General features: G+C 42.1%; 2 protein-coding genes across 3 annotated transcripts in view; both read left to right on the forward strand.

The window, feature by feature from the left end:
* Positions 1-22,478, forward strand: part of LOC133526799 (zinc finger protein 433-like) — a 28,993-nt gene extending 6,515 nt beyond the window's left edge. The window contains exons 4-13 of the mRNA XM_061863583.1: positions 1,389-1,610; positions 2,243-2,380; positions 2,846-2,973; positions 5,173-5,247; positions 6,672-6,804; positions 7,629-7,762; positions 17,063-17,201; positions 20,042-20,161; positions 21,173-21,370; positions 22,133-22,478. Of these exons, the coding sequence (XP_061719567.1) occupies positions 1,389-1,610; positions 2,243-2,380; positions 2,846-2,973; positions 5,173-5,247; positions 6,672-6,804; positions 7,629-7,762; positions 17,063-17,201; positions 20,042-20,161; positions 21,173-21,370; positions 22,133-22,288 (1,443 nt within the window). The 3' untranslated portion in view covers positions 22,289-22,478. The remainder of the gene's footprint in view (positions 1-1,388; positions 1,611-2,242; positions 2,381-2,845; positions 2,974-5,172; positions 5,248-6,671; positions 6,805-7,628; positions 7,763-17,062; positions 17,202-20,041; positions 20,162-21,172; positions 21,371-22,132) is intronic.
* LOC133526798 (uncharacterized) lies at positions 9,949-16,491 on the forward strand. Of its 2 annotated transcripts, none has more exons than XM_061863581.1 (2): positions 9,949-12,146; positions 13,342-13,458. In XM_061863581.1, the coding sequence occupies exons 1-2, from the start codon at positions 10,305-10,307 to the stop codon at positions 13,363-13,365; spliced, it is 1,866 nt and encodes a 621-aa protein (XP_061719565.1). In that variant the 5' UTR covers positions 9,949-10,304; the 3' UTR covers positions 13,366-13,458. The 2 variants fall into 2 exon arrangements, with proteins under 2 accessions (XP_061719565.1, XP_061719564.1); XM_061863580.1 differs by having other exon boundaries at positions 12,022-12,146; positions 13,342-16,491.
* Positions 22,479-23,608: the final 1,130 nt, after the last annotated feature.

Below are 23,608 nucleotides of genomic sequence, written 5' to 3' on the forward strand. Positions count from 1 at the left end.
ACGTCATGAAATTAAAAAAAAAAAATTTTTTTTCATCATACCCATACGTGTGGGGTATCTATGGATAGGTCTTCAAAAATGATATTAATGTTTCTAATATCATTTTTTTCTAAACTGAATAGTTTGCGCGAGAGAACCTTCCAAAGTGAAAAAAAGTGTGTCCCCCCCCCTGTAACTTCTAAAATAACAGAATGAAAAATCTAAAAAAAATATATGATATACATTACCATGCAAACTTCCACCGAAAATTGTTTTGAACGAGATCTAGTGAGTAGTTTTTTTTTTAATACGTCATAAAATTAAAAAAAAAAATTTTTTTTCATCATACCCATACGTGTGGGGTATCTATGGATAGGTCTTCAAAAATGATATTAATGTTTCTAATATCATTTTTTTCTAAACTGAATAGTTTGCGCGAGAGAACCTTCCAAAGTGAAAAAAAGTGTGTAACTTCTAAAATAACAGAATGAAAAATCTAAAAAAAATATATGATATACATTACCATGCAAACTTCCACCGAAAATTGTTTTGAACGAGATCTAGTGAGTAGTTTTTTTTTAATACGTCATAAAATTTTAAAAAAATTTTTTTCATCAAACATATACGTGTAAGGTATCTATGGATAGGTCTTCAAAAATGATAGTTAGGTTCCTAATATCATTTTTTTCTAAACTGAATAGTTTGCGCGAGAGACACTTCCAAAGTGGTAAAATGTGTGTCCAAAGTGGTAAAATGTTGAACAAGATCTAGTAAGAAGATTTTTTTTTAATACGTCTTAAATTGTACGGAACCCTTCATGCGCGAGTCCGACTCGCACTTGGCCGCTTTTTTTTTTTCATTCGATTGCATGTTATTAATATCATGTAATTTTCAATGAGAAAAAGATTAACCTACCTATCTATCTGTCAAGGGAGCTAATAATGTAAACGTTACTTGAAAGTGTGACGGTTACTTTGACAGCGTCCGCCATAACATCTATAGGTGTCCTTGGCGCTGTGGGCGCGACTAGTGACGACGCCTTTAGATGTTCTTGGCGTTCAAAAGGTCAAGAAAAAATCGTCCCCTAAATTTGATTGCTGAAGAAAATAGCGCTGTATCGCGGACTTTGTTTTGTGGTAACTAATTTGTTAAACGTGAAATTTGGACTACCCGAGTTACTCCATAATGTACAGAGCTGTACCTAAAGCGCAACGTTAGACTTTACACATCTTATACAATCAATGAATCTTTGCTCCTGACAGTATTGTTTAAGAAACATAGAAAAAAATCACTCATAATAACAATATATTGATTTTTTTGGATTTTTAGGTTTCAACTTTTGATCCATACTTCTAGTTGTACAAGAAACGAGAAATAATATGCCGTTATAAAAATAATATCTATTACAGGCCACCGACATACCGATGACCCTGGAATCCGAAGCCCTAGAAGCCTCAGAAGCCCAAGAGGTCCCAGAGCTCCCAGAGGCCCCGAAAAAGAAGCGAGGCCGGCCGCGGCTGTCGGAGGCCAAGAAAGAAGCGAAGCCTAAGTCCCGACGTACTCGCAATACTGGGGGCGTAGGCGTGGATGATATAGATCTTGAGGAGTATGTTACGGTTGTTAAGTTGACTGTAAGTATTTTGTTATTTCCATTTGTTTATTTAAATAATATAACAAGGCTATACAAAATCTACGTTCCGCCGAAACGAAGTGTATATTTATGTATATTGTGTATCAATGTGTATTCAAAATTTGCATTGTATTAATTTCAGTGGTTGTACACTTTTGTTTTTGTTTGTCATTCATTAATCGTTACTTCTGTTCTACTGATTTCCTCAAAGGTTAACTGGAGGAGATCCCATACAGGGATAAGGTCCGTTCTGTTGTATTTAATTCACTTTGTAACTGTGTTTTTTATTTTTTATTTCTTTGTACAATTAAGTATATACCTACCTATATACATATATACATACGAAGTGCAGGCCTATTGAACTAAACGCTTGTTGATGTCTTTTGTTCTATTGATTGGTTTTGTGGTATGCCTGCGGCGACACATTACTGGTCAAATTCATAATAATCCATTAAAATGTTGTATAATTAACTCATTACAGTTGAGTCGAGAGCTCCATAGAGAAATGCGATTATAGTTTAGTCTTAGACTACAGTCTTCATTCAAACTATGGTCTTTGAACATGAATCATGGCATTTTCAAACAGGGTTGTCTTTTCAGCCCTTGTTTCATTGACATTTACTTTGTTGTCAGCCCGAAGAGCAGCTAGCCGAGATAACCAAACGCCAGCAGTCCTCAAACTACCTGAACGCTCCGTTCCAGTGCAATCTTTGCTATAAAGGCTTCATAGACGCGCTAGCTTGGAAACATCATGTTGGCAAACATGATCCGGTAAGTCTTATAAACTAAAAATAATTCTCAAAAATGGAATGCAAAGCTTTGCCGGTTAAAAAATAGGTCGTGAAGTCAGGTTAAAATATTGTAGTCTCGATTTCAGGACTGTACATTATTTGTCGAGTTCCAAACTTAAAAAAAAAAGTTGAAATGGCCCTATCAAATGAATGCCTTCATTGAGGTCTATTAAACAGTCAAACAGATGATCAGTACTTATTATTATATTTGGTACCGCGCGACTACCGCTCTCAAATAGGTTGGCGTATTTTCGGCAGAAAAACACACTTCATTTTATTTTTAATACAAGAAATAGGCGGCATAGCAATTCCTTTCAGTTGTTTTTACTTTTTCCTAGGAAAATATGTACGTAAGAAAGTTGCTTCTGCCATGCCAGACAGGTCACCGTCACCTCTACAATCAATAACTTGCAGTTCGTTAAAAGAACTTGTGTTTCCCTTACAGAGCGCAGGCGAAGTGGAGTGCAACATCTGCAAGTTCCGCTTCCGCTCCAGGCGCGCACTGCAAAAGCATGCCGCCAACCACGAGAAGAAATACGCCTGTCGCTCCTGTCCTTACGTCTCGAAGACTACGTGCGTATCTTATCTTATACAGAGCCAGGTGAAGCTGCAGAAGCACACCGTCAACCACGAGAAGCGAGAAGAAATACGCCTGTCGCTCCTGTCCTTACGTCTCGAAGACTACGTGCGTATCTTATCTTATACGGAGTCAGGTAAAGCTGCAGAAGCACACCGTCAACCACGAGAAGCGAGAAGAAATACGCCTGTCGCTCCTGTCCTTACGTCTCGAAGACTACGTGCGTATCTTATCTTATACAGAGCCAGGTGAAGCTGCAGCAGCACACCGTCAACCACGAGAAGCGAGAAGAAATACGCCTGTCGCTCCTGTCCTTACGTCTCGAAGACTACGTGCGTATCTTATCTTATACAGAGCCAGATGAAGCTGCAGAAGCACACCGTCAACCACGAGAAGCGAGAACAAATACGCCTGTCGCTCCTGCCCTAACGTCTCGAAGACTCCGTGCGTATTTTATCTTATACAGGGCTAGGTGAAGCTGCAGAAGCACACCGTCAACCACGAGAAGCGAGAAGAAATACGCCTGTCGCTCCTGTCCTTACGTCTCGAAGACTACGTGCGTATCTTATCATATACAGAGCCAGGTGAAGCTGCAGAAGCACACCGTCAACCACGAGAAGCGAGAAGAAATACGCCTGTCGCTCCTGTCCTTACGTCTCGAAGACTACGTGCGTATCTTATCTTATACGGAGTCAGGTAAAGCTGCAGAAGCACACCGTCAACCACGAGAAGCGAGAAGAAATACGCCTGTCGCTCCTGTCCTTACGTCTCGAAGACTACGTGCGTATCTTATCATATACAGAGCCAGGTGAAGCGGCAGATGCACGCCGCCAACCATGAGAATAAATACGCCTGTCGCTCCTGATGTGGCTGGCCAGGCCGAATTTGGTCTTAGAGACTCTTTTGCAGGTGTTACAATATAGTTGACCAGACGCGTTGTTTGTATACGTGTAAGAGGGCTTCGGTCTCTCTTTACGTTGTTGGCGTTTGGTATCTAAGGCATTGAGGCGGTTTTCCTCAAACGATTTGATGTTTAAAAATGGTGGACCGGCAAGATGATCGGTCTGCAGTAAGCTCCTCCCAGCGCGCAGGGTTGATGTTGCAAGCATTCAGGTGTCGTTTGAACACGTCCTTGTAATGCAGATGCTGACCGCCGTGCGTGCGACCGTATTGCCTGTTTTTTTAAATACTACGTCGGTGGCAAACAAGCATACGGCCCGCCTGATGGTAAACAGTCTCCGTAGCCGACGACTACGACGACCTCCATAGACGCCTGCATCTCCGGAGGAATAACATGCGCGTTGCCGACCCTAACACTCCACACCCTCGTTGAGCTCTGGCAACCTTATTTTTAACTGACTTCAAAAAAGGAGGAGGTTCTCAATTCGACTGATTTTTTTTTGTATGTATGTTACTCGATATCTCCGAGAATCGTGAACTTATTTTCATTTTTTTTTTAATCGAACGGGTATATCCCTGCGATGGTCCCGTTGGTACCAAGTCGGGGTCTGATGATGGGATCTTGGAGAAATCGAGGGAACTCTTCAAATGTTATAGGTACATGTATGGCGCTTTTGGTAATATTTGAAGTCGGATTTATTTTTTGTTAAAAAGTTTTATCTTTGATAGCAAACTAAAACCGGGTTATATGTGAAGAGGGTCAATTGTGTTCTCATTTAATTTTATTTATCTCACGTATAATTAAGTTTAAGCAAAATGTTACATCGTAAACGCCAACCCTGACATAAACCTGTCATTGCCATAATGCCACGGTTTTGCCAGCTCCGTTGCGGGGTTGAGATTCATGGGATGGGTTCAGCTGACTGAACACTTAATTTAAGATTCACATCAAAGATTGGATGCGGGCAAGTCATACTAATATCAAAGAAATGTATACCTTTTCTATAATTTCATAAATTTTATATATTTTGATCAGAGGGCCGCAGGTCGTGAGCGCGACCAGGTCCAATCGTTTGATGTTATACAATACAATTTCCATGAGTTTTTGCATTTTACTTCTAAAACGTGATTCTTCAAATATACTCGTACACACAGTCGAGGACAGTCAGCTATAGGTAACTGATTGACTGTCTAAAAACAAGTACCTACAGTTTACAAGAACTTGTTTATTATTTAGTCATAATTTTCGATGTCACAAAGCTTTATAAGCTTTATACCAAGTTTGTGTGTTACAGAACGCAAGCGAAGCAACATCAAAGATGGCATAAAGGGGTTACATACAAATGCCAGTACTGCGACGAGATATCAACGTAAGTCTATGTAGCCTGAGGTTGCTGGCAACACCAAGGGTGTTACATGCGCGTTTCCAAAGATAGAGATAATTTTAATGTCAAAAACTGTGTACAAAGGTATAACATGTCATTTATATGGTGGTATAGTGGGTTGAGTTTGAGTTTAACAGAAATAATTTGTAACTATACTTGGTCAAGCAAATCTTGTCAGTAGCGAAAGGCGGCAAATTTGAAAAATCGCGGGTTAGCAACACTGTGTAATGTGCCGCTATGTTATATTATGTATGTATGTATACTTAGATATGTATCTAATATTTATTTATTTTAATATATGTATGTATTGTTATATTTATATGTTTATTTAAATTGTAAATGTCCTGTCTGCTTAATGTATGTGTAATTTTCCTATTCCTCTAATTAATTCGTGCACTACCTGCTCTAAAAACTTAGTGTTCTTTATATCCTGCACTCTAAGGTTGTCTGGAAGAGATCGCTTACAGCGATAAGATCGCATGTTGCTACCTTTCTTTACATTGTAAATTTGTTTTCTTTGTCGTGCAATAAAGAATATTTACTTACTTACTGTTTTCGAATAATTCCAAAATCGTATGTCATCTGTGTTTTATCTGTGGGATGTGGATAGTGAATGACAGCCATCATGTTTGTTTACATTCTGAATCGTTGCTATTTCAAGAGAAATGTCTGCTGTCACCATTAAATACCAGTATATTAAATAAACTTGTGCATAAACTTAAACAAAATCATGGTGCCTACAATATACAATGACGCTCGTTGATCGTAAACATTTGTAAAATTTGAGGTTATGTTAATTAAATGTTATGATTCAATGTACATTGCTGCTTTTCTTAGCGCAATACCAACGCAATACTGCTTTTTGAGTGTTGCACTACTTCACTTTGCTGTACATTGCTACTGACATACTTTGCTTGACAGACTATATAACAATAGTAAAGCGATAACCCTTGCAGCATTCAGAACATAGAATATCATGCAACATAATACTTTTGACTAGTATCGAGTGAGTATAATATAAGGACGATAGTGGAGGCTAATGCCAGCCCCATAGTTGGCCACTGGGCAAAGTCGCATGCTTCATTAGTAAGTTATGATAAATGACATTTAATGAGACCTGTTTTTTTTTAATGTCTATTTTAATTGTCTCTTAATCTTATAATTCTTTTTAATTTAATTCTATTAATAATTTTAAATCATTATGTCCAAATTTATACTGTAAATATTTAAGTGTGATATGAGCGAAAGCTTGCAATAAACGATTTTATTTATTTTTATTTATAAAGAATAAACAAAAGTTGAGGTAAATTAAACGATCATTATTGGCATCAAGTTATTTAATAAAATAAAGGTAGAAGCAATGCATATAGGCAGAAGTCTTTTGATATTAAAGTTATGTTTATTTCCAGTAAATGGACGTCATACCTAAGCCACGTGCGAATCAAGCACCCCTCGGAATTCATATGCGGAGTGTGTGGATACTCTTACGTCAGCAAACTCGGGCTGGCCATGCATAAGACCATGATGCATAAGGATTATGTTGTAAGTACTTTATTTAGATAACTAAACTAACTTTGGTCAATGTGGCCTAATCCGTCTGCGGGGAACTCCGTATTATTTTAGCTACCTGTATATTTATTAACCATAATGTAACATGATCATTACATGGTAAGTCAGTACTTCACAATATTATACACTATGAATTTACTATACGAAGTAAATACGCTTAATAATATTAAAAATCTATTTACAATTTGCTTCAATTAAAATATTTTGTAATGATAAATATCAGTAATCGAATAGAAGGCATGTTGGAAATGGTAGATAAAACTTTATAAGGCCTAGATAATACACCATGATAACTACTATATATATATACAGTGGGTCCAGTTTAACCACGCATTCTTGAGATCACCAAAACAAAAATTGTCATTATCTCTAAAACAAGACCGATTTCAGAAAACTTTGTATGGCATTTTAGTCTCTAAATGCGGTCAAGAATACACCTTTAAAATCTGTTGGGTTATATGAGCCCAAGGTGTATATAACAATTAAAATGACTGATTTCTGGATTTCACAACATAAAAGTAAGACGTAGACGGGTCGTTGCGTTCGAGGGAAGCCAGTGCTATCAAACTGGTTTAACTTGACAGATGTTCAGACGTACTCTCTGAGTAAGAACAGTTGAAACCGTACAATGTCAGAACCACTTAGAAAATATACATTTTGGGTAAAGTACATTCTGGTAGTGGAACAACGTGTGCTCTTTTCAGTTTAATCTGAGATCATATAGATCCGTACATCATCATCATTATCTTTACAGAATGTTTACTAAGAAAGTTTTTGTTTGTTGTTTTTTATCACAGGAAAAGACTGAACCGGACGCAGACGCGGAACCAGGTCCGTATTGCCAGGAGTGCGACGTACAGTTCGTGACGGAGGAGGCGTGGAAGCGGCACATGGTCACCTCCGCCAAGCACGCGCCGTCCAACGACTTCAAGTTAGTATAGTACACCTTATTACAAAGACTTAAGATACATAATGCTTTGCGTAGATGTGATGATTAAAATGATATGAAATTTTATGTTAGCGGAATGTAGGCTGAACAGGAGTGGACCAAAAACAGATCCTTGTGGAACTCCTTTAGTTATCTTAACTTTTACTTAAGGTAATTTCGAAAAGACTAACAACTAGGCTTGTGTCTTTTCGATTTGATTTCGTTTAATAGAGATAACTGTCAAACCATTTTTTGCTTTGTGGTCAAAACCATACTTAATTTAGACAGTAATAGACTTTGTTTAGATATTCAAAAGCCCGAGAGAAGTCAAGGAGCACATTGTTAATAAGGATAGTGTTACCAAGCACTTAAACTGCAGCTGAAGACTGAACAGGAAGCAGACAAAAATACTTGAAACAAGTATTTAAAAGTAGTGATATGGGATTTTATGTCAGGTAAAATGTTCGGACCAAAAATGAATCCTTGTGGTATCCCTGTAGTTAGCTCAACCTTTTCTTGTAACACTGAGAACAATGATTGTGTTTTATCGATCGATTCAATTGTAAAATATGTATAATAATAGAGGTAACTATCAAACCATTTTCGTGCTTTGTGGGAGAAACTATACTTAAGTTAGGCAGCAATAGATTTATGTCTACATAGTCAAAGGCATTACAGAAGTCAACGAGCACATTGATACATTTCGGGGAGTCCGCACAGGAACTGCACGACCTGATCCCACCTTCCCCTTTCCACCATCGGACATCCAAGCGTGGGGAGCGAATGCACCCGTTCGTAGTAAACGTTCCATTTGTTCGCACGAAGCGGTTTGCCTCCTCTTTTTTGGTACGGACGGCTAAAGCATGGAATGCGCTCCCGCCATCTGTATTCCCTGATAAATATGACCTCGGTCTCTTTAAAGCAAGAGTGAATAGGCTACTACTGAACCGGTGAACTCCATCTTAGGCCCTGTCTTCACTTTCCATCAGGTGTGACTAGAGCCAATCGCCGATCAGTTTTTTAATAAAAAAAAAAACTGATGATAAGGACACCGCTTGCTTAGTGTGGTACTTACAATGATAGGGAGATTTCGTGCCAGCGGTATATATAAGATGGACAGGTGCGGTTGTATGGTGAAAGTGAGACGCTGAGACGTATTTTTACAAGCTTTTATTTAGTTTCACCTGTCCCGTTGTCTGTAATCAAATCTTGCAAGTTAAATTTGATCCACTTCCCGGTTTCCGATTGAGCTGAAAATTTGCATACATATGTAAGTCGGGTGACATGCAATATTAATCATCGAGCTGATCTGATGATGGAGACAAGAGGTGGACATAGGAACTCTGTGATAAAACAACGCAAACTAATTGTGTTTGGGGTTTTTAGAATTGGCTCGATGAATATAGTTGCCTGTGGAAAGAAAAGTACAGTCGGCGATAAAAGCTTGTACCAAAAATGAAATTGTTGCCAAAAACTTATTTATCTTTGTGATCGATAATCGAGGTAACTATAAAATCACTTTATTAGGCTGCGGTTCCATCAGAGATGAGCGGGGATGCGTAACGAGGGATGTGTTTGTTAAGCCTTTATAAGGCTGAGGGAATATAATATTTCCCATCTGATCTTGAACGTTATTTGAAACTAGATAGGGTTCAATTTTGCATAATCCCTGACACCCTTGTCTTATAAAGGGTTTAGAATCAATAGAATCACTTAATTTACCTCTCCTCGTTAAATCTTAATTTAAAGTGAGTTCGGAAGTATGAGTATTGATACTTTATGCAAGTAAGGGTTAAGTGCTGAAATAATGCGTAGGGGAGAGTGGGGGAATTGGGAACACTTAACTTCAAATGCTTTAAAAGGATATTAAAATGTCAGAAACCGAATCTGTTTTTACACTAACCATTAGTTTGGTTATCTGTCTATGTGATTTTAATAAAATAATAATTTTAAATAAACGTTATCATAATAAATTTGGAAGAAATCAAAATCATTGCCGTTCCTATTTACCCAAAAGTGTATGGGGTAATTGGAAACAGTCCGCGAAGGAAATTGAAACAATGAAGATTTTTAATGTAGTATCACTTTTCGAGTTTCTTATTATAACAATTTGCAGATAAGAAAATATTGGACTTTCAATTAATATGTAGTAGGAATAATTAATAATACAGGGAATAATTGGGTGTTTAAGCGTTATAAGTAATTGCGATTTATTGTCAACATAGTTTTTTTTTTGGTATCTCAAACGGCGCCACACGCCCATAGATAGTGTCAATTGTTTCATCGCTCTCGCTCTCTCTATCAAAAATGGCTGCACGCGTAAGTCCATAAGCTCTGTGTTAAAAATAATAAAATTAGTTTTAATGCACAAATATTGTGCATCATAATGTAAAGTCGAAATAAAAGACTATTGTGTTAAATCCAACGTTTTATTGAAAAGTTATCCACCAGTGAACCAGCTTACCCATTTATCCAAATTGTGCCGGCCACATGGTCGGACATGGTCCTTCGAACCGGATAAGAACGAAATTACAAGATTATCACCATGGAATATATAAAATTACAGCAAAATATAGAAGAGATAATTGACAAGGCCGCTTCTAACCTCAAAAAATCACCGAAATCGCGTATGACCAACACGTACTTACAAGCAAGGTTAGATCTTCTCGAAGGAAATTGGAAATCTTTCGAGAGCAACCATCAAACGATTTTGTTAGAATCTAAGGATCCAAGCAATACGTACTTCACAAATGAAACCTATGACAGAGTCGAAGAAAAATATATTGATTATAAGTGTCAGTTAAAAGAGGCCTTGGAAAAAATCAAATCAACAATGTCAACATCCTCAACTCACACACATAATAATCTACAGAGTGAATCAAATCCATCAAGTGCAGTGAAGCTACCCAGAATTATAATCCCCGTATTTTCTGGCAAGTATGCGGAGTGGCCTACTTTTCACGACCTATTCGAATCTGTGATCAATAACAACCAGACTTTAGCACCTGTACAAAAGCTCCACTACTTAAAGGGTCATCTGACGGGTGAAGCAGAGCAGTTAATACGACACACACCTATAACGGATGCAAATTATGAACAATGTTGGACATTATTGAAGAAACGTTACAGCAACACTCGCTACATCTCATCGTGCATACTTAACCGCTTAATAAGCCAAAAGACTTTAACCGCAGCATCTTCTTATGGTGTCAAACAAATATTAGACACAACAAATGAATGTTTAAGTGCTCTGACCAACATGAATATTGATGTTTCAACATGGGATCTTATCATCATCCACCTGATCATACAGAAGCTTGACCAGGAATCCCGGAAAGAATGGGAACACAAGATAAGTGATTACTCAGATAAAATACCAACGTTTAGTGAATTTTCAACATTCCTAGAATCCAGATTCAGAGCATTGGAGTTCTTAGAGCCAAGTACTAAGAAAGAAACAAGATTAAAAGAAACAGAGCGACCTAAAGTGTTCAGCATTACCTCATCAGCATCATCAGTATCCTGCCCATTTTGTGCAGAGGCTCACTTGTTGTACCAATGTAAGCGGTTTAGCCAGGACTCTGTACAACAACGGAGGGACTTTGTCAAAAGTAAGGCGTTGTGCTTCAATTGCTTTGGAGCAAAGCATTCTGCAACACACTGCAAGCGAGACACAACATGTAGGCGCTGCGGCCGCCGTCACCACTCCCTATTGCATCTGGACAGCGAGCAACCACCTTCAGCGCAACCAAGCCGAGCCGTTGAAGGGGTGAAGATCCACAACCAACAGCCGAGTACCCATGAGAAGTCGGAACAGAAGGAACCTGGGCCTGGTAACATAGTGGCTCACGCTGCCGAAAGTTCAGGTTCATCGAATAGTGAGATAATATTAACAACGGCATTAGTTAAGGTAGAAAATAAAGGAAACTGTCATATACTTAGGGCATTTCTTGACCAGGGTGCACAATTATCATTCGTGACCGAGCGTGCTGTACAATTGCTTCAGTTACACAAGATACCTGTTAATGTTAGTGTTGATCCCTCAGGGCTGGGCGGAGAAAAAATCCCCTTGTCAGTCCCAATTAAACACAAAGTTCAATTCAAAATACAATCCATTTGTAGCTCTTTTAGTTGCGTTGTTCAAGCATATGTGGTAAGTCAGGTAACTAATCCCATTCCTTCACAGAAAGTTGAGATTCATGATTGGCAGGAGTTGAAGAAATTAAAGATGGCAGATCCAGGATATGACACTCCAGGCCATGTGGACATGTTGCTGGGTGCTGAGGTGTATGGACTGACCCTGACAGAGGGTATTGTACGTAATCCGACGTCCACGCTGACAGCACAGAACACCGCTTTGGGCTGGATCCTGTCAGGAAGAACACAAGTGAGTAACCATTCTAATAGCTTTATAACTGCTCATATTCTGGATAACTCCATTAATGACACTCTCCGTAAATTCTGGGAAATAGAAACTGATCAGCCTCGCACCTTGTTGTCTAAGGAGGACCAAGTGTGTGAGGAGCATTATGCATCCACTACAACTAGAGACTGTACAGGTCGCTATGTTGTTAGTCTCCCATTTCGTGATGAAGATCCATCATGTCAGTATGGCGAATCACGGAAAGTGGCTTTAAGGAGATTTCTCTCATTGGAGAAAAAGATGGATAGCAATCCACTCCTAAAGCAGGAATATACCAAAGTGATCAATGAATATTTATCACTAAATCACATGGAACTTATCCAAGACCAGCGGGACGCTGCGAGACCTGGCTGTGTGTACATGCCTTACCATGCCGTGATTCGCAGCGACAAATCCACAACCAAGTTTCGCATGGTTTTTGACTGCTCTTCTAAAGGTATTAATGGCAGGTCCTTGAATGATGATCTCTTGGTTGGTCCACGACTACAACCAGAACTGCGTCATATCATCATGAAATGGCGTATTCATCCAATTTGCTTTATAGCAGATATTATAAAAATGTACAGGCAGGTTAAAGTCGTGGACAAACACACTGATTTCCAACGCTTGCTGTGGCGTGAGAGTTCTGATGACATTGTAAAGGATTACAGGATGTTACGTGTAACTTTCGGGGTCTCATCAGCTCCCTATCTTGCAGTCAAAAGTTTACAGCAAGTGGCTAAAGATGATGGTAAAGATTATCCATTGGCTGCAGAAAGGGTGCTGACAGATTTCTATATGGATGATTTCATGAGTGGGTGTGAGACAGATGATCAAGCCATCCAAATCTATTCGGAAATAGTTAGTTTGCTAAGTAAAGCTGGGTTTGAATTACAAAAATGGGCAAGCAATAGTCAAAGATTAATGGAAACAATTTATCCACACCCGGTTACCAGCTCTGACAAAGACATAAAACTGGATGACATGATCAAAATCCTAGGCTTGTCTTGGAATCATCAGACTGACTCATTTCACTATAAGGTTAACTTACCTCCACAGCCAACCCCCGTCACCAAGCGGAACATCTTGTCTGACATATCACGTCTCTTTGATCCACTGGGATGGATTTCCCCAGTCATTATCCGAGCCAAGATATACATGCAAAAACTGTGGGTTTCAGGTCACTCGTGGGACGAGGAAGTGACTTCCAACTTGCTGACAGAGTGGAATGAGTTCCGTGAGCAGCTCCCGGTTCTCAACGACTTCATCATGCCAAGATGGGTTGGCGTCAGGCAAGACGCGAGTGATATCCAGCTGCATGGGTACTGCGACGCCTCCAACGACGCTTACGCAGCAGTCGTATACCTGAGGGTAGTGGATCATGAAGGTAATGTTACTGTCCATTTAGTCGCAGCCAGAACGAAGGTCTGTCCAATCCGCCAAATTTCCACACCCCGACTTGAACTTTCCGGAGCAGTACTCTTATCCAAACTGCTGGCAGAAGTATCCACTGTCTTATCCATGCCAGTCAGTCATTGCAGGGCTTGGACAGACTCAACCATAGTCCTCGCATGGCTTCAAGGTGAGCCGAACCGTTGGACAACGTTTGTTGCCAATCGCGTCACCGAGATCCTATCCATACTAAACCATGATCAGTGGGCGCATGTAGAATCCACCAGCAACCCGGCAGACTGTGCAAGTCGAGGAATGTCACCATCTGATTTCATCCAATTCGAGTTGTGGGTCCATGGCCCAGCTTGGCTACATGACCCTAACTACCAGCATCCAACATCCGAGCCCGTATCCACTGAGCTAGAAGCAAAGCCCATGAAAGTCCAGGTATGTACAGTTTTATCCCCTGCTCAGCCATCCGAAGAGTTGAGTGCTTGGACTAAATACTCATCTTTAACAAAGACAGTAAGAGTAGTAGCTTACTGTCTCAGATTTTGTAAAAAACTGAAAGGAGAATCGTTTCCATCCTATCTGACCGCAAGAGAGCTTGATAATGCCTTGAAGGTAGGTATTAAAGCAAGTCAATTGTCAGCCTTTCCCCGGGAATTAACTAACCTGAATAACTCTAATCCAATTCCCCGGAGAAGCATTATCTTATCATTGTGTCCCTTCTTGGACGAGGATGGCATTATGAGAACGCGAGGTAGGATTGAGCATAGCGATCATTCTTATAATGTAAAGCATCCTATCATAATGCCTCATGACCATCACTTGTCAAAGCTGATTGTGAGCGACGCTCACTCAAGGACTCTCCACGGAGGCCCCCAACTCACCCTAAATTATGTAAGATCCAAGTTTCTAATTATTAATGCCAAAAGCTTGATTAGACATATTTTAAGTAAATGTGTGAGATGTATAAAGTACAAAGTCACCAAAACTCAACCCTTCATGGCTGATTTACCCAGTAGCAGGGTGACTGTTGCTCGACCGTTCCACCGCACCGGGTGCGACTATGCAGGCCCTATAAATATCAGAATATCCAAAGGTAGAGGATGCAAGAGCTATAAGGGCTATATAGCACTGTTTGTATGTATGGTAACCCGTTGTATCCACCTGGAGGCAGTAAGTTCACTTACCACTGAAGGGTTTCTAGCTGCTTATAGACGGTTCGTGGCACGTCGAGGACCCTGTAAGGAGATTTGGAGCGACAATGGGTCCAACTTTGTCGGTGCATCCAAGGAACTGCGCATCCTCTTCCAGCAGGGCGAGGCTTCTGTCATGAAAGAGGTTGCTGAGGCCTTAGCTAATGAAGGTACTGAATGGCATTTTATTCCACCCCGGGCTCCCAATTTCGGTGGACTCTGGGAGGCGGGTGTCGCCTCTACTAAATATCATTTGAAACGGGTCCTAGATGGCACCACTCTCACGTTTGAGGAGTTATCAACGGTTTTAGCACAGGCTGAGGCTTGTCTAAACAGTAGGCCCATGTACCAGCTGCCATCAAATGAAGTGGACACGAGTCCACTCACCCCGGGACACTTTCTAGTTGGCGAAGCTCTGGTAACCGCGCCAGATCGCAACTATGAAGATTCTCAAATCAGCCCTTTACATAGATGGCAGCTCACCCAGAAGATTATGCAGCAGTTCTGGCGAAAGTGGTCTCAGGAGTACCTAACAACGCTCTATCAGAGGTACAAATGGACTAAGTTGACCCCAGAGCCACAGGTAGGTGACGTAGTGTTAGTCAAGGAGGATGATCTCCCGCCCTCGATGTGGTTATATGGGTTAGTACAAGAAAAGCACCCTGGTCCAGACAATGTCACTAGAGTCGTTACCTTAAAATGTAAACATTCCAAACTTATGAGACCTGTTTCCAAATTAATAGTGTTGCCTGTTGCCAACTAGTATTATTTGTCATGTAGTTAAAGTTATAGTTTCCTGTATTCTTATTTTGCTACCAGTCAGAGCAAGACTAAGAGTATGTTATTAATATGTGTTAAATTTAGTTGTAGGTACCCAAATGGTACTGTAAAATTCATATGGTTGATACTGTTACTGTATAACTTTAGGTTCTTACTCGTAATGAAGTTCCTACAAGGTTGTTACTGAAGTCTCTATTAATACTTCTAAATTCTACTAGTATGTAAAACTATACAAGTGTACTTATTCAAAATGACTGATAGGAAAGAGTACTAATTGTATAAATATTGTAATAGGTATACTTATAAGTTTTATTTTTTCTAAATTACATTTATGTGGTATGTAGTAATTAAAGGGTTTTTAACCTTCAGGTGATTTCTGGATACTCACTTTTACGGGTATGTTAGTAAATGTTAGTTAACGTGCTAAAGTTAGCATACAATGTTACTTGTCTTAGTCAGCCTGTTTTCTCTATCTCTATAGATTGTAACCAAAGTTGTTCATGATCTCTGCCTTATAGACTGGTGAACAGTGTATTTGTATTGTTTATGTTTAAAAAATTTAGATGGAGTGCAAAGTTATCTATTGATGTCATGTTAACTCGTTTTCATGTTAGTTTAGTACGTTAGTAATGTTCAGTTCATAAACCTTGTTATGTATGTACTGTTGTATGATGTCATGGCGGGCGGTAGGAAGAACATACTGTTCTTGGCGGGCGGAATGTTTAAGCGTTATAAGTAATTGCGATTTATTGTCAACATAGTTTTTTTTTTGGTATCTCAAACGGCGCCACACGCCCATAGATAGTGTCAATTGTTTCATCGCTCTCGCTCTCTCTATCAAAAATGGCTGCACGCGTAAGTCCATAAGCTCTGTGTTAAAAATAATAAAATTAGTTTTAATGCACAAATATTGTGCATCATAATGTAAAGTCGAAATAAAAGACTATTGTGTTAAATCCAACGTTTTATTGAAAAGTTATCCACCAGTGAACCAGCTTACCCATTTATCCAAATTGTGCCGGCCACATGGTCGGACATTGGGAACGTTCTTAATTCCTTAGTTCCTAATTACCCCAAGTAATGAATTATCAATCAAAATGAGCATCACTTATGATAGTATTTTTGGTGAACTTGAAACCACCAGGGGTTTGAAAGCAGATACCAAATACAAGATAATAACAAAATTTGGGATCTTCAACTACACAAATTCCATGCTTATATGGAATGATGAAAATTATACGACGATTAAAAGTAGTCATCATTCATTGCAATTTTTGTCATACATCATGATGTATGACAAAAATTATAACAAAAGTAAAGAATATTTTGTTCAATTAATTGTGACCACATGTGCGTAGCTTCCCAATCTTACAGTCACTAGGCACATGGAGGCCATTTTATGTTTGTGTAAAACATACTCATGCTTTTTTGTGCAATTAGAAGTACTATGTATATCACTATTTCTAATTACCCGCCGTTCCCAATGCCCCCGCTCTCCCCTATATTATAAATATCCTGTATGTGCAGGAACGGGTGCCGCGCGTGCGGCAGCGTGTTCGCGACGGGCGAGGAGCTGCGCCTGCACCACCGCGCCGCGCACGCGCGCCGCCGCCCCAAGAACTACGGCAAGAAGCGGGAGCAGGCCTGGCCCGCGCGCTGCGAGCATGTTAGTATGTGCAGGAACAGGTGCGCCAGGTGTTCGCGACGGCCGAGGAGCCGCAGCCCCAAGAACTACGGCAAGAAGCGGGAGCAGGCCTGGCCCGCGCGCTGCGAGCATGTTAGTATGTGCAGGAACAGGTGCGCCAGGTGTTCGCGACGGCCGAGGAGCCGCAGCCCCAAGAACTACGGCAAGAAGCGGGAGCAGGCCTGGCCCGCGCGCTGCGAGCATGTTAGTATGTGCAGGAACAGGTGCGCCAGGTGTTCGCGACGGCCGAGGAGCCGCAGCCCCAAGAACTACGGCAAGAAGCGGGAGCAGGCCTGGCCCGCGCGCTGCGAGCATGTTAGTATGTGCAGGAACAGGTGCGCCAGGTGTTCGCGACGGCCGAGGAGCCGCAGCCCCAAGAACTACGGCAAGAAGCGGGAGCAGGCCTGGCCCGCGCGCTGCGAGCATGTTAGTATGTGCAGGAACAGGTGCGCCAGGTGTTCGCGACGGCCGAGGAGCCGCAGCCCCAAGAACTACGGCAAGAAGCGGGAGCAGGCCTGGCCCGCGCGCTGCGAGCATGTTAGTATGTGCAGGAACAGGTGCGCCAGGTCTTCGCGACGGCCGAGGAGCCGCAGCCCCAAGAACTACGGTAAGAAGCGGGAGCAGGCCTGGCCCGCGCGCTGCGAGCATGTTAGTATGTGCAGGAACAGGTGCGCCAGGTGTTCGCGACGGCCGAGGAGCCGCAGCCCCAAGAACTACGGCAAGAAGCGGGAGCAGGCCTGGCCCGCGCGCTGCGAGCATGTTAGTATGTGCAGGAACAGGTGCGCCAGGTGTTCGCGACGGCCGAGGAGCCGCAGCCCCAAGAACTACGGCAAGAAGCGGGAGCAGGCCTGGCCCGCGCGCTGCGAGCATGTTAGTATGTGCAGGAACAGGTGCGCCAGGTGTTCGCGACGGCCGAGGAGCCGCAGCCCCAAGAACTACGGCAAGAAGCGGGAGCAGGCCTGGCCCGCGCGCTGCGAGCATGTTAGTATGTGCAGGAACAGGTGCGCCAGGTGTTCGCGACGGCCGAGGAGCCGCAGCCCCAAGAACTACGGCAAGAAGCGGGAGCAGGCCTGGCCCGCGCGCTGCGAGCATGTTAGTATGTGCAGGAACAGGTGCGCCAGGTGTTCGCGACGGCCGAGGAGCCGCAGCCCCAAGAACTACGGCAAGAAGCGGGAGCAGGCCTGGCCCGCGCGCTGCGAGCATGTTAGTATGTGCAGGAACAGGTGCGCCAGGTGTTCGCGACGGCCGAGGAGCCGCAGCCCCAAGAACTACGGCAAGAAGCGGGAGCAGGCCTGGCCCGCGCGCTGCGAGCATGTTAGTATGTGCAGGAACAGGTGCGCCAGGTGTTCGCGACGGCCGAGGAGCCGCAGCCCCAAGAACTACGGCAAGAAGCGGGAGCAGGCCTGGCCCGCGCGCTGCGAGCATGTTAGTATGTGCAGGAACAGGTGCGCCAGGTGTTCGCGACGGCCGAGGAGCCGCAGCCCCAAGAACTACGGCAAGAAGCGGGAGCAGGCCTGGCCCGCGCGCTGCGAGCATGTTAGTATGTGCAGGAACAGGTGCGCCAGGTGTTCGCGACGGCCGAGGAGCCGCAGCCCCAAGAACTACGGCAAGAAGCGGGAGCAGGCCTGGCCCGCGCGCTGCGAGCATGTTAGTATGTGCAGGAACAGGTGCGCCAGGTGTTCGCGACGGCCGAGGAGCCGCAGCCCCAAGAACTACGGCAAGAAGCGGGAGCAGGCCTGGCCCGCGCGCTGCGAGCATGTTAGTATGTGCAGGAACAGGTGCGCCAGGTGTTCGCGACGGCCGAGGAGCCGCCGCCCCAAGAACTACGGCAAGAAGCGGGAGCAGGCCTGGCCCGCGCGCTGCGAGCATGTTAGTATGTGCAGGAACAGGTGCGCCAGGTGTTCGCGACGGCCGAGGAGCCGCCGCCCCAAGAACTACGGCAAGAAGCGGGAGCAGGCCTGGCCCGCGCGCTGCGAGCATGTTAGTATGTGCAGGAACAGGTGCGCCAGGTGTTCGCGACGGCCGAGGAGCCGCCGCCCCAAGAACTACGGCAAGAAGCGGGAGCAGGCCTGGCCCGCGCGCTGCGAGCATGTTAGTATGTGCAGGAACAGGTGCGCCAGGTGTTCGCGACGGCCGAGGAGCTGCGCCTGCACCACAAACTAGTTGACATTGACGCAACAAGGCGGTTTGTTTACAGAGCTCTCATAATCGATAGATAAAGGATTTTCGTGTTTCGCGGTAGGCCCTCAAATTGTGCTCGTGGCGCTCTCTACGCAGAGTTTTCTTCTTAAGCAGACTTCTCTATTACTCTTTCTTACGCAGACTTCTCTATTACTCTTTCTTACGCAGACTTCTCTATTACTCAAACCTAAATTTTATAAAATTCAATATAAATTCGATGAAAATCCGCATGTATTAGTACTAACACCTATGCATGGACAAGCACTAGCTTGCTAATTTTACTTATATCATTGATATGATATGATATATGATTTATTTATCTCACAATATACAATTTCACTTAAAACTACGCGTGGTAAATTCTTAGGAATTTATATTGTGATTGTCGGTTTGTCTTACTTTATATACATAGGAAAAACATGTGACAATTAATAATTCATTTAAAATGACCAAAGTTTTTAAATTTCAATCATTGACTCGTAAATAGTAGTTAATTCTCCCGTACTCGCATCTTGAATGAATGAAAGTTTATTCCCAAGAACATATGGTACATTAGATATCATTAAGTGTACATTATTGACCCTTGATATGCTCGGCCTTAATTATTCGGCCTTGTCTTAATTTATTTATCATTTCCTCAGTGTTCGGAAGAGATCCCGAACGCCCGTGAATACTGGACTCACTTCCGTCGCGCGCACCCGGACAAACCGTACCCCATACAGAAGAACTACATCTGCGATATTTGTGGCAAAAGTTTTAGGGTGAGTGGTACACAACCGGTCAACAGTTTATGTACACGATGATGTCCTTTAATGTGTTTTTTTTTACAAAGTGGGAATGCCCTTACGCACCGTCCCCCCGGCCGCGAGGCCTTTCATGGGGGGGGGGGGGGGACGGGGACTCGCCGCTCGCCCTTCTCCTGGGGAGCTTGAGAGAGCTTGCCGCTACCCTACCTTGCCCACTACCCTACCTTGCCCATTACCCTACTTTGCCCACTACCCTAATACCTAGCCCACTACCCTACCTTGCCCACTAACCCTACCTTGCCCACTAACCCTACCTTGCCCACTACCCTATCTTGCCACTACCCTACCCACTAAACCCACTCCGGCGATTCACCCTATTGGCGTTAGCGAGGGTGCGCTGGGATCGAGCTGTTAATGTATCTTAATGTCTATTTTTTTTCCAACTGATCTGTTACTGTTTTCAGAGGTGTTTTTAATTAATCACCCGGATTCTTAACAGCTCATTCCGTAATATTTTGACGGGATGGAATCACATGGGAGACTTAATATGACGAAATTTGAATTGAGTTCAATTATTTAAATAAAACTGTGGTCAAGAGCTCGTGAATAGTCTCGAAATATGTTAAAAGACGTCCTGTTTTCATGTCCACAAAATTGAAAACTATATGAAAATATACTTTCTACTAGCAATATTAAAGCTTATTAAATTAAATTGTACTTATACTTAGGTACACAAAAAAGTGCGTACGCGAAAATGTGCGTCGTGCGTAACCATCGTGTAGTTTTATTGTTTTTAAAAGTAAGTTCCCGACATCGCGACTAAGCCTGAATCATTTTAAACTTTTGACCGCCAAAGACGTCATATGACGCGCGCGGCGACAGCCCAATATCAACCTTTATGCATACCGACAAGGTTCACGCCGCGTACGATAGGCGTAGCGTTCAAAAGGTTAACATTTAACCAATTTTGCGGTTTAACTCACGTTCACGTTAGTGTCACGGTTTGACTCATGTATCATTACACAGGGCAACGCCTTCCTGGTCTACCACAAACGGACCCATTTCGAAGAGCGCGCCTACAAATGTGCCGTCTGCCCCAAAGCGTTCCACAACCGAACCAACCTGCAGATGCACGAGAAGACTCACTCAGACGCGCGGCCCTACCCGTGCTCTGTCTGCTTTAAGGCATTCAAGTGTAAGGGGGCACTCGACAGACACTTTAGGGTATGTCTAATCTGTATTTATTTATATGTATATTGGACAGAGTTTGAAGAAAGTTGTAGGTGAAGAGCGAGCGTACAAGTGTGCCATCTGCCCCAAAGCGTTCCACAATCGAACCAACCTGCAGACGCGCCCTACCCGTGCTCTGTCTGCTTAAAGGCTTTCAAGTGTAAGGGGGCACTCGACAGACATTTCAGAGTATGGTTTTTTTTGTAGACTTCTAGCCTAGATATTATGGAGTGTGGAATTTAAAGGAGTGAAATCTTTTATGGTAGAACTGTTACAAAAGTGTCCAGCTATCAGCTATAAACAATCGTTTCAAATCTCTCCAAAGTAGCCTGGAGTAGCTTAGAACCTGGGTGTTATTGATGGAGTGAAGTGCGCTGTCTATGATTTGATTTTTTGTTCAAGTATTCTAGGTATTGTAGCGCCACCTATTTAAGGTTTTTTATGACACTTTTCGGTACATGGAGATTCCATTCCTTACCTCCACCTTCCATACTAGATATTAAATAAATAAATAAATATTATTATAGGACATTTATTACACAAATTGACTAAGTCCCACAGTAAGCTCAATAAGGCTCGTGTTCAGGGTACTTAGTCAACGATATATATTATATATAAATATTTATAAATACTTAAATACATAGAAAAATACATATAATACATTTAAAAAAACGTCGGAAAGGTTTCTGCCATTTCAAAGTACTTTGAGATGTAAAGCTCGGTATGTGGTTTCCAATTTAAAAAAAAAAATTTCAGAGCCACACTGGCGTAAAACCATACTCGTGCGAAGTATGCGGCAAGGCGTTCGGGCAGTCCAACAGCCGCAAGCTGCACGTGCGCACCGTGCACCTGCGCCAGCCCGCGCCCTACGTCAGCCGCGCCCGGCGCCGCGCGCCGCCGCCCGCCGACTAACGTGACAACCATACGGGTGCGATATGTGTTGGGGATTGTGCCACACCCGCGTTTTGCGTCTAGGAATATGAAAACCTTTCTCGTGCGAAATGCGTTCGGGCAGTCCAATATACACCGTGTTTTTATTGAATTTCGTTAACTCCGGGGTTTCGGTAAGTACGTTTAAGGAAACTAAATGGCATAGTTAATTTTCAAAAAAAAAAAAAATGTTCTTTTTTTTACTATTTTTATTTTTATAAAAAGTAACTAAATGTTGCATATAGCGTTGTTGTAACACGGGCATTACATTTAACTCAACCAAACAATTGAAAACTGTGATATAATAAATAAATAAATAAAAATAAAAATTATTTATTTTCAGATTCCTCCGATCCATAGATTGTTAGTTACAAGACACTTCTAAAACTACATTAGTAAACTATCGCACTATATGATATATATATATTATATATATATCAATGTCATTTCTAACATCGATCGTCCGAGATAGTACGTACGTTAGTAGCAAATGTATGAACTCGCACTAAACACTAATCAATAAGTAAACAGGCCCTAAGGCAAGTGTACACGCTCGTAACAGCCTTATAATATAAAAAAATATGATTGATTATCTCCGAAATGGAGTTAATTAGAATATCGGTGTCTTTAAGAAAGTTACAATTTAAGCTCAGGAATGCACCCTCGAAATTAACGCAAATCAAAAAACACACGGTGTATAAGCTGCACTTACGCGCTGGACGTGAGCCGAGGGAGGAAACGCTCGAGACACCCACTATGCAACCAAAAAGAATTTGAAATAGAGGTGTATTGTCAATTAAAACTTTGTAGCCACATTTTACTGCCATCTTTCGACACATGATTAAAACTTTAAGAACGCCATTTGACTTTGATCTCTTACTCTTTCACTTACACTTTCACATGTGTTCAATTTGTTAAATATCAAAAAGTGGCGCCATTTTACCGGGCACAACTTAAAAGTTATGGCGCCATCGCTCGAAACGATGCTGTCATTACTTTGGCGTTTGATCTATTAGATGGCGCCGCTTTTTGATATTTATCAAATTTAACATATATCAGTAAAAAAATAAGGACCAAAGTCAAATGGCGTTTTGAAAATTTTAATCATGTGTCGAAAGATGGCTTTATATTTATGTAACTACAGTCAGCGTCAAATACTTCGTAGCAGTCAAAGTGGTCAAATAGTTCGGTACACCATACTAAATATATGGCGTACCGAACTAATTGGCTACTTTGATTGCTACAAAGTATTTGACGCTGACTGTACAAAGTTTTCTTTGACAATACGCCTCTATTTCAAAT

This window comes from Cydia pomonella, chromosome 17 (genome assembly GCF_033807575.1).
Source record: "Cydia pomonella isolate Wapato2018A chromosome 17, ilCydPomo1, whole genome shotgun sequence".
NCBI lineage: Eukaryota > Metazoa > Arthropoda > Insecta > Lepidoptera > Tortricidae > Cydia > Cydia pomonella.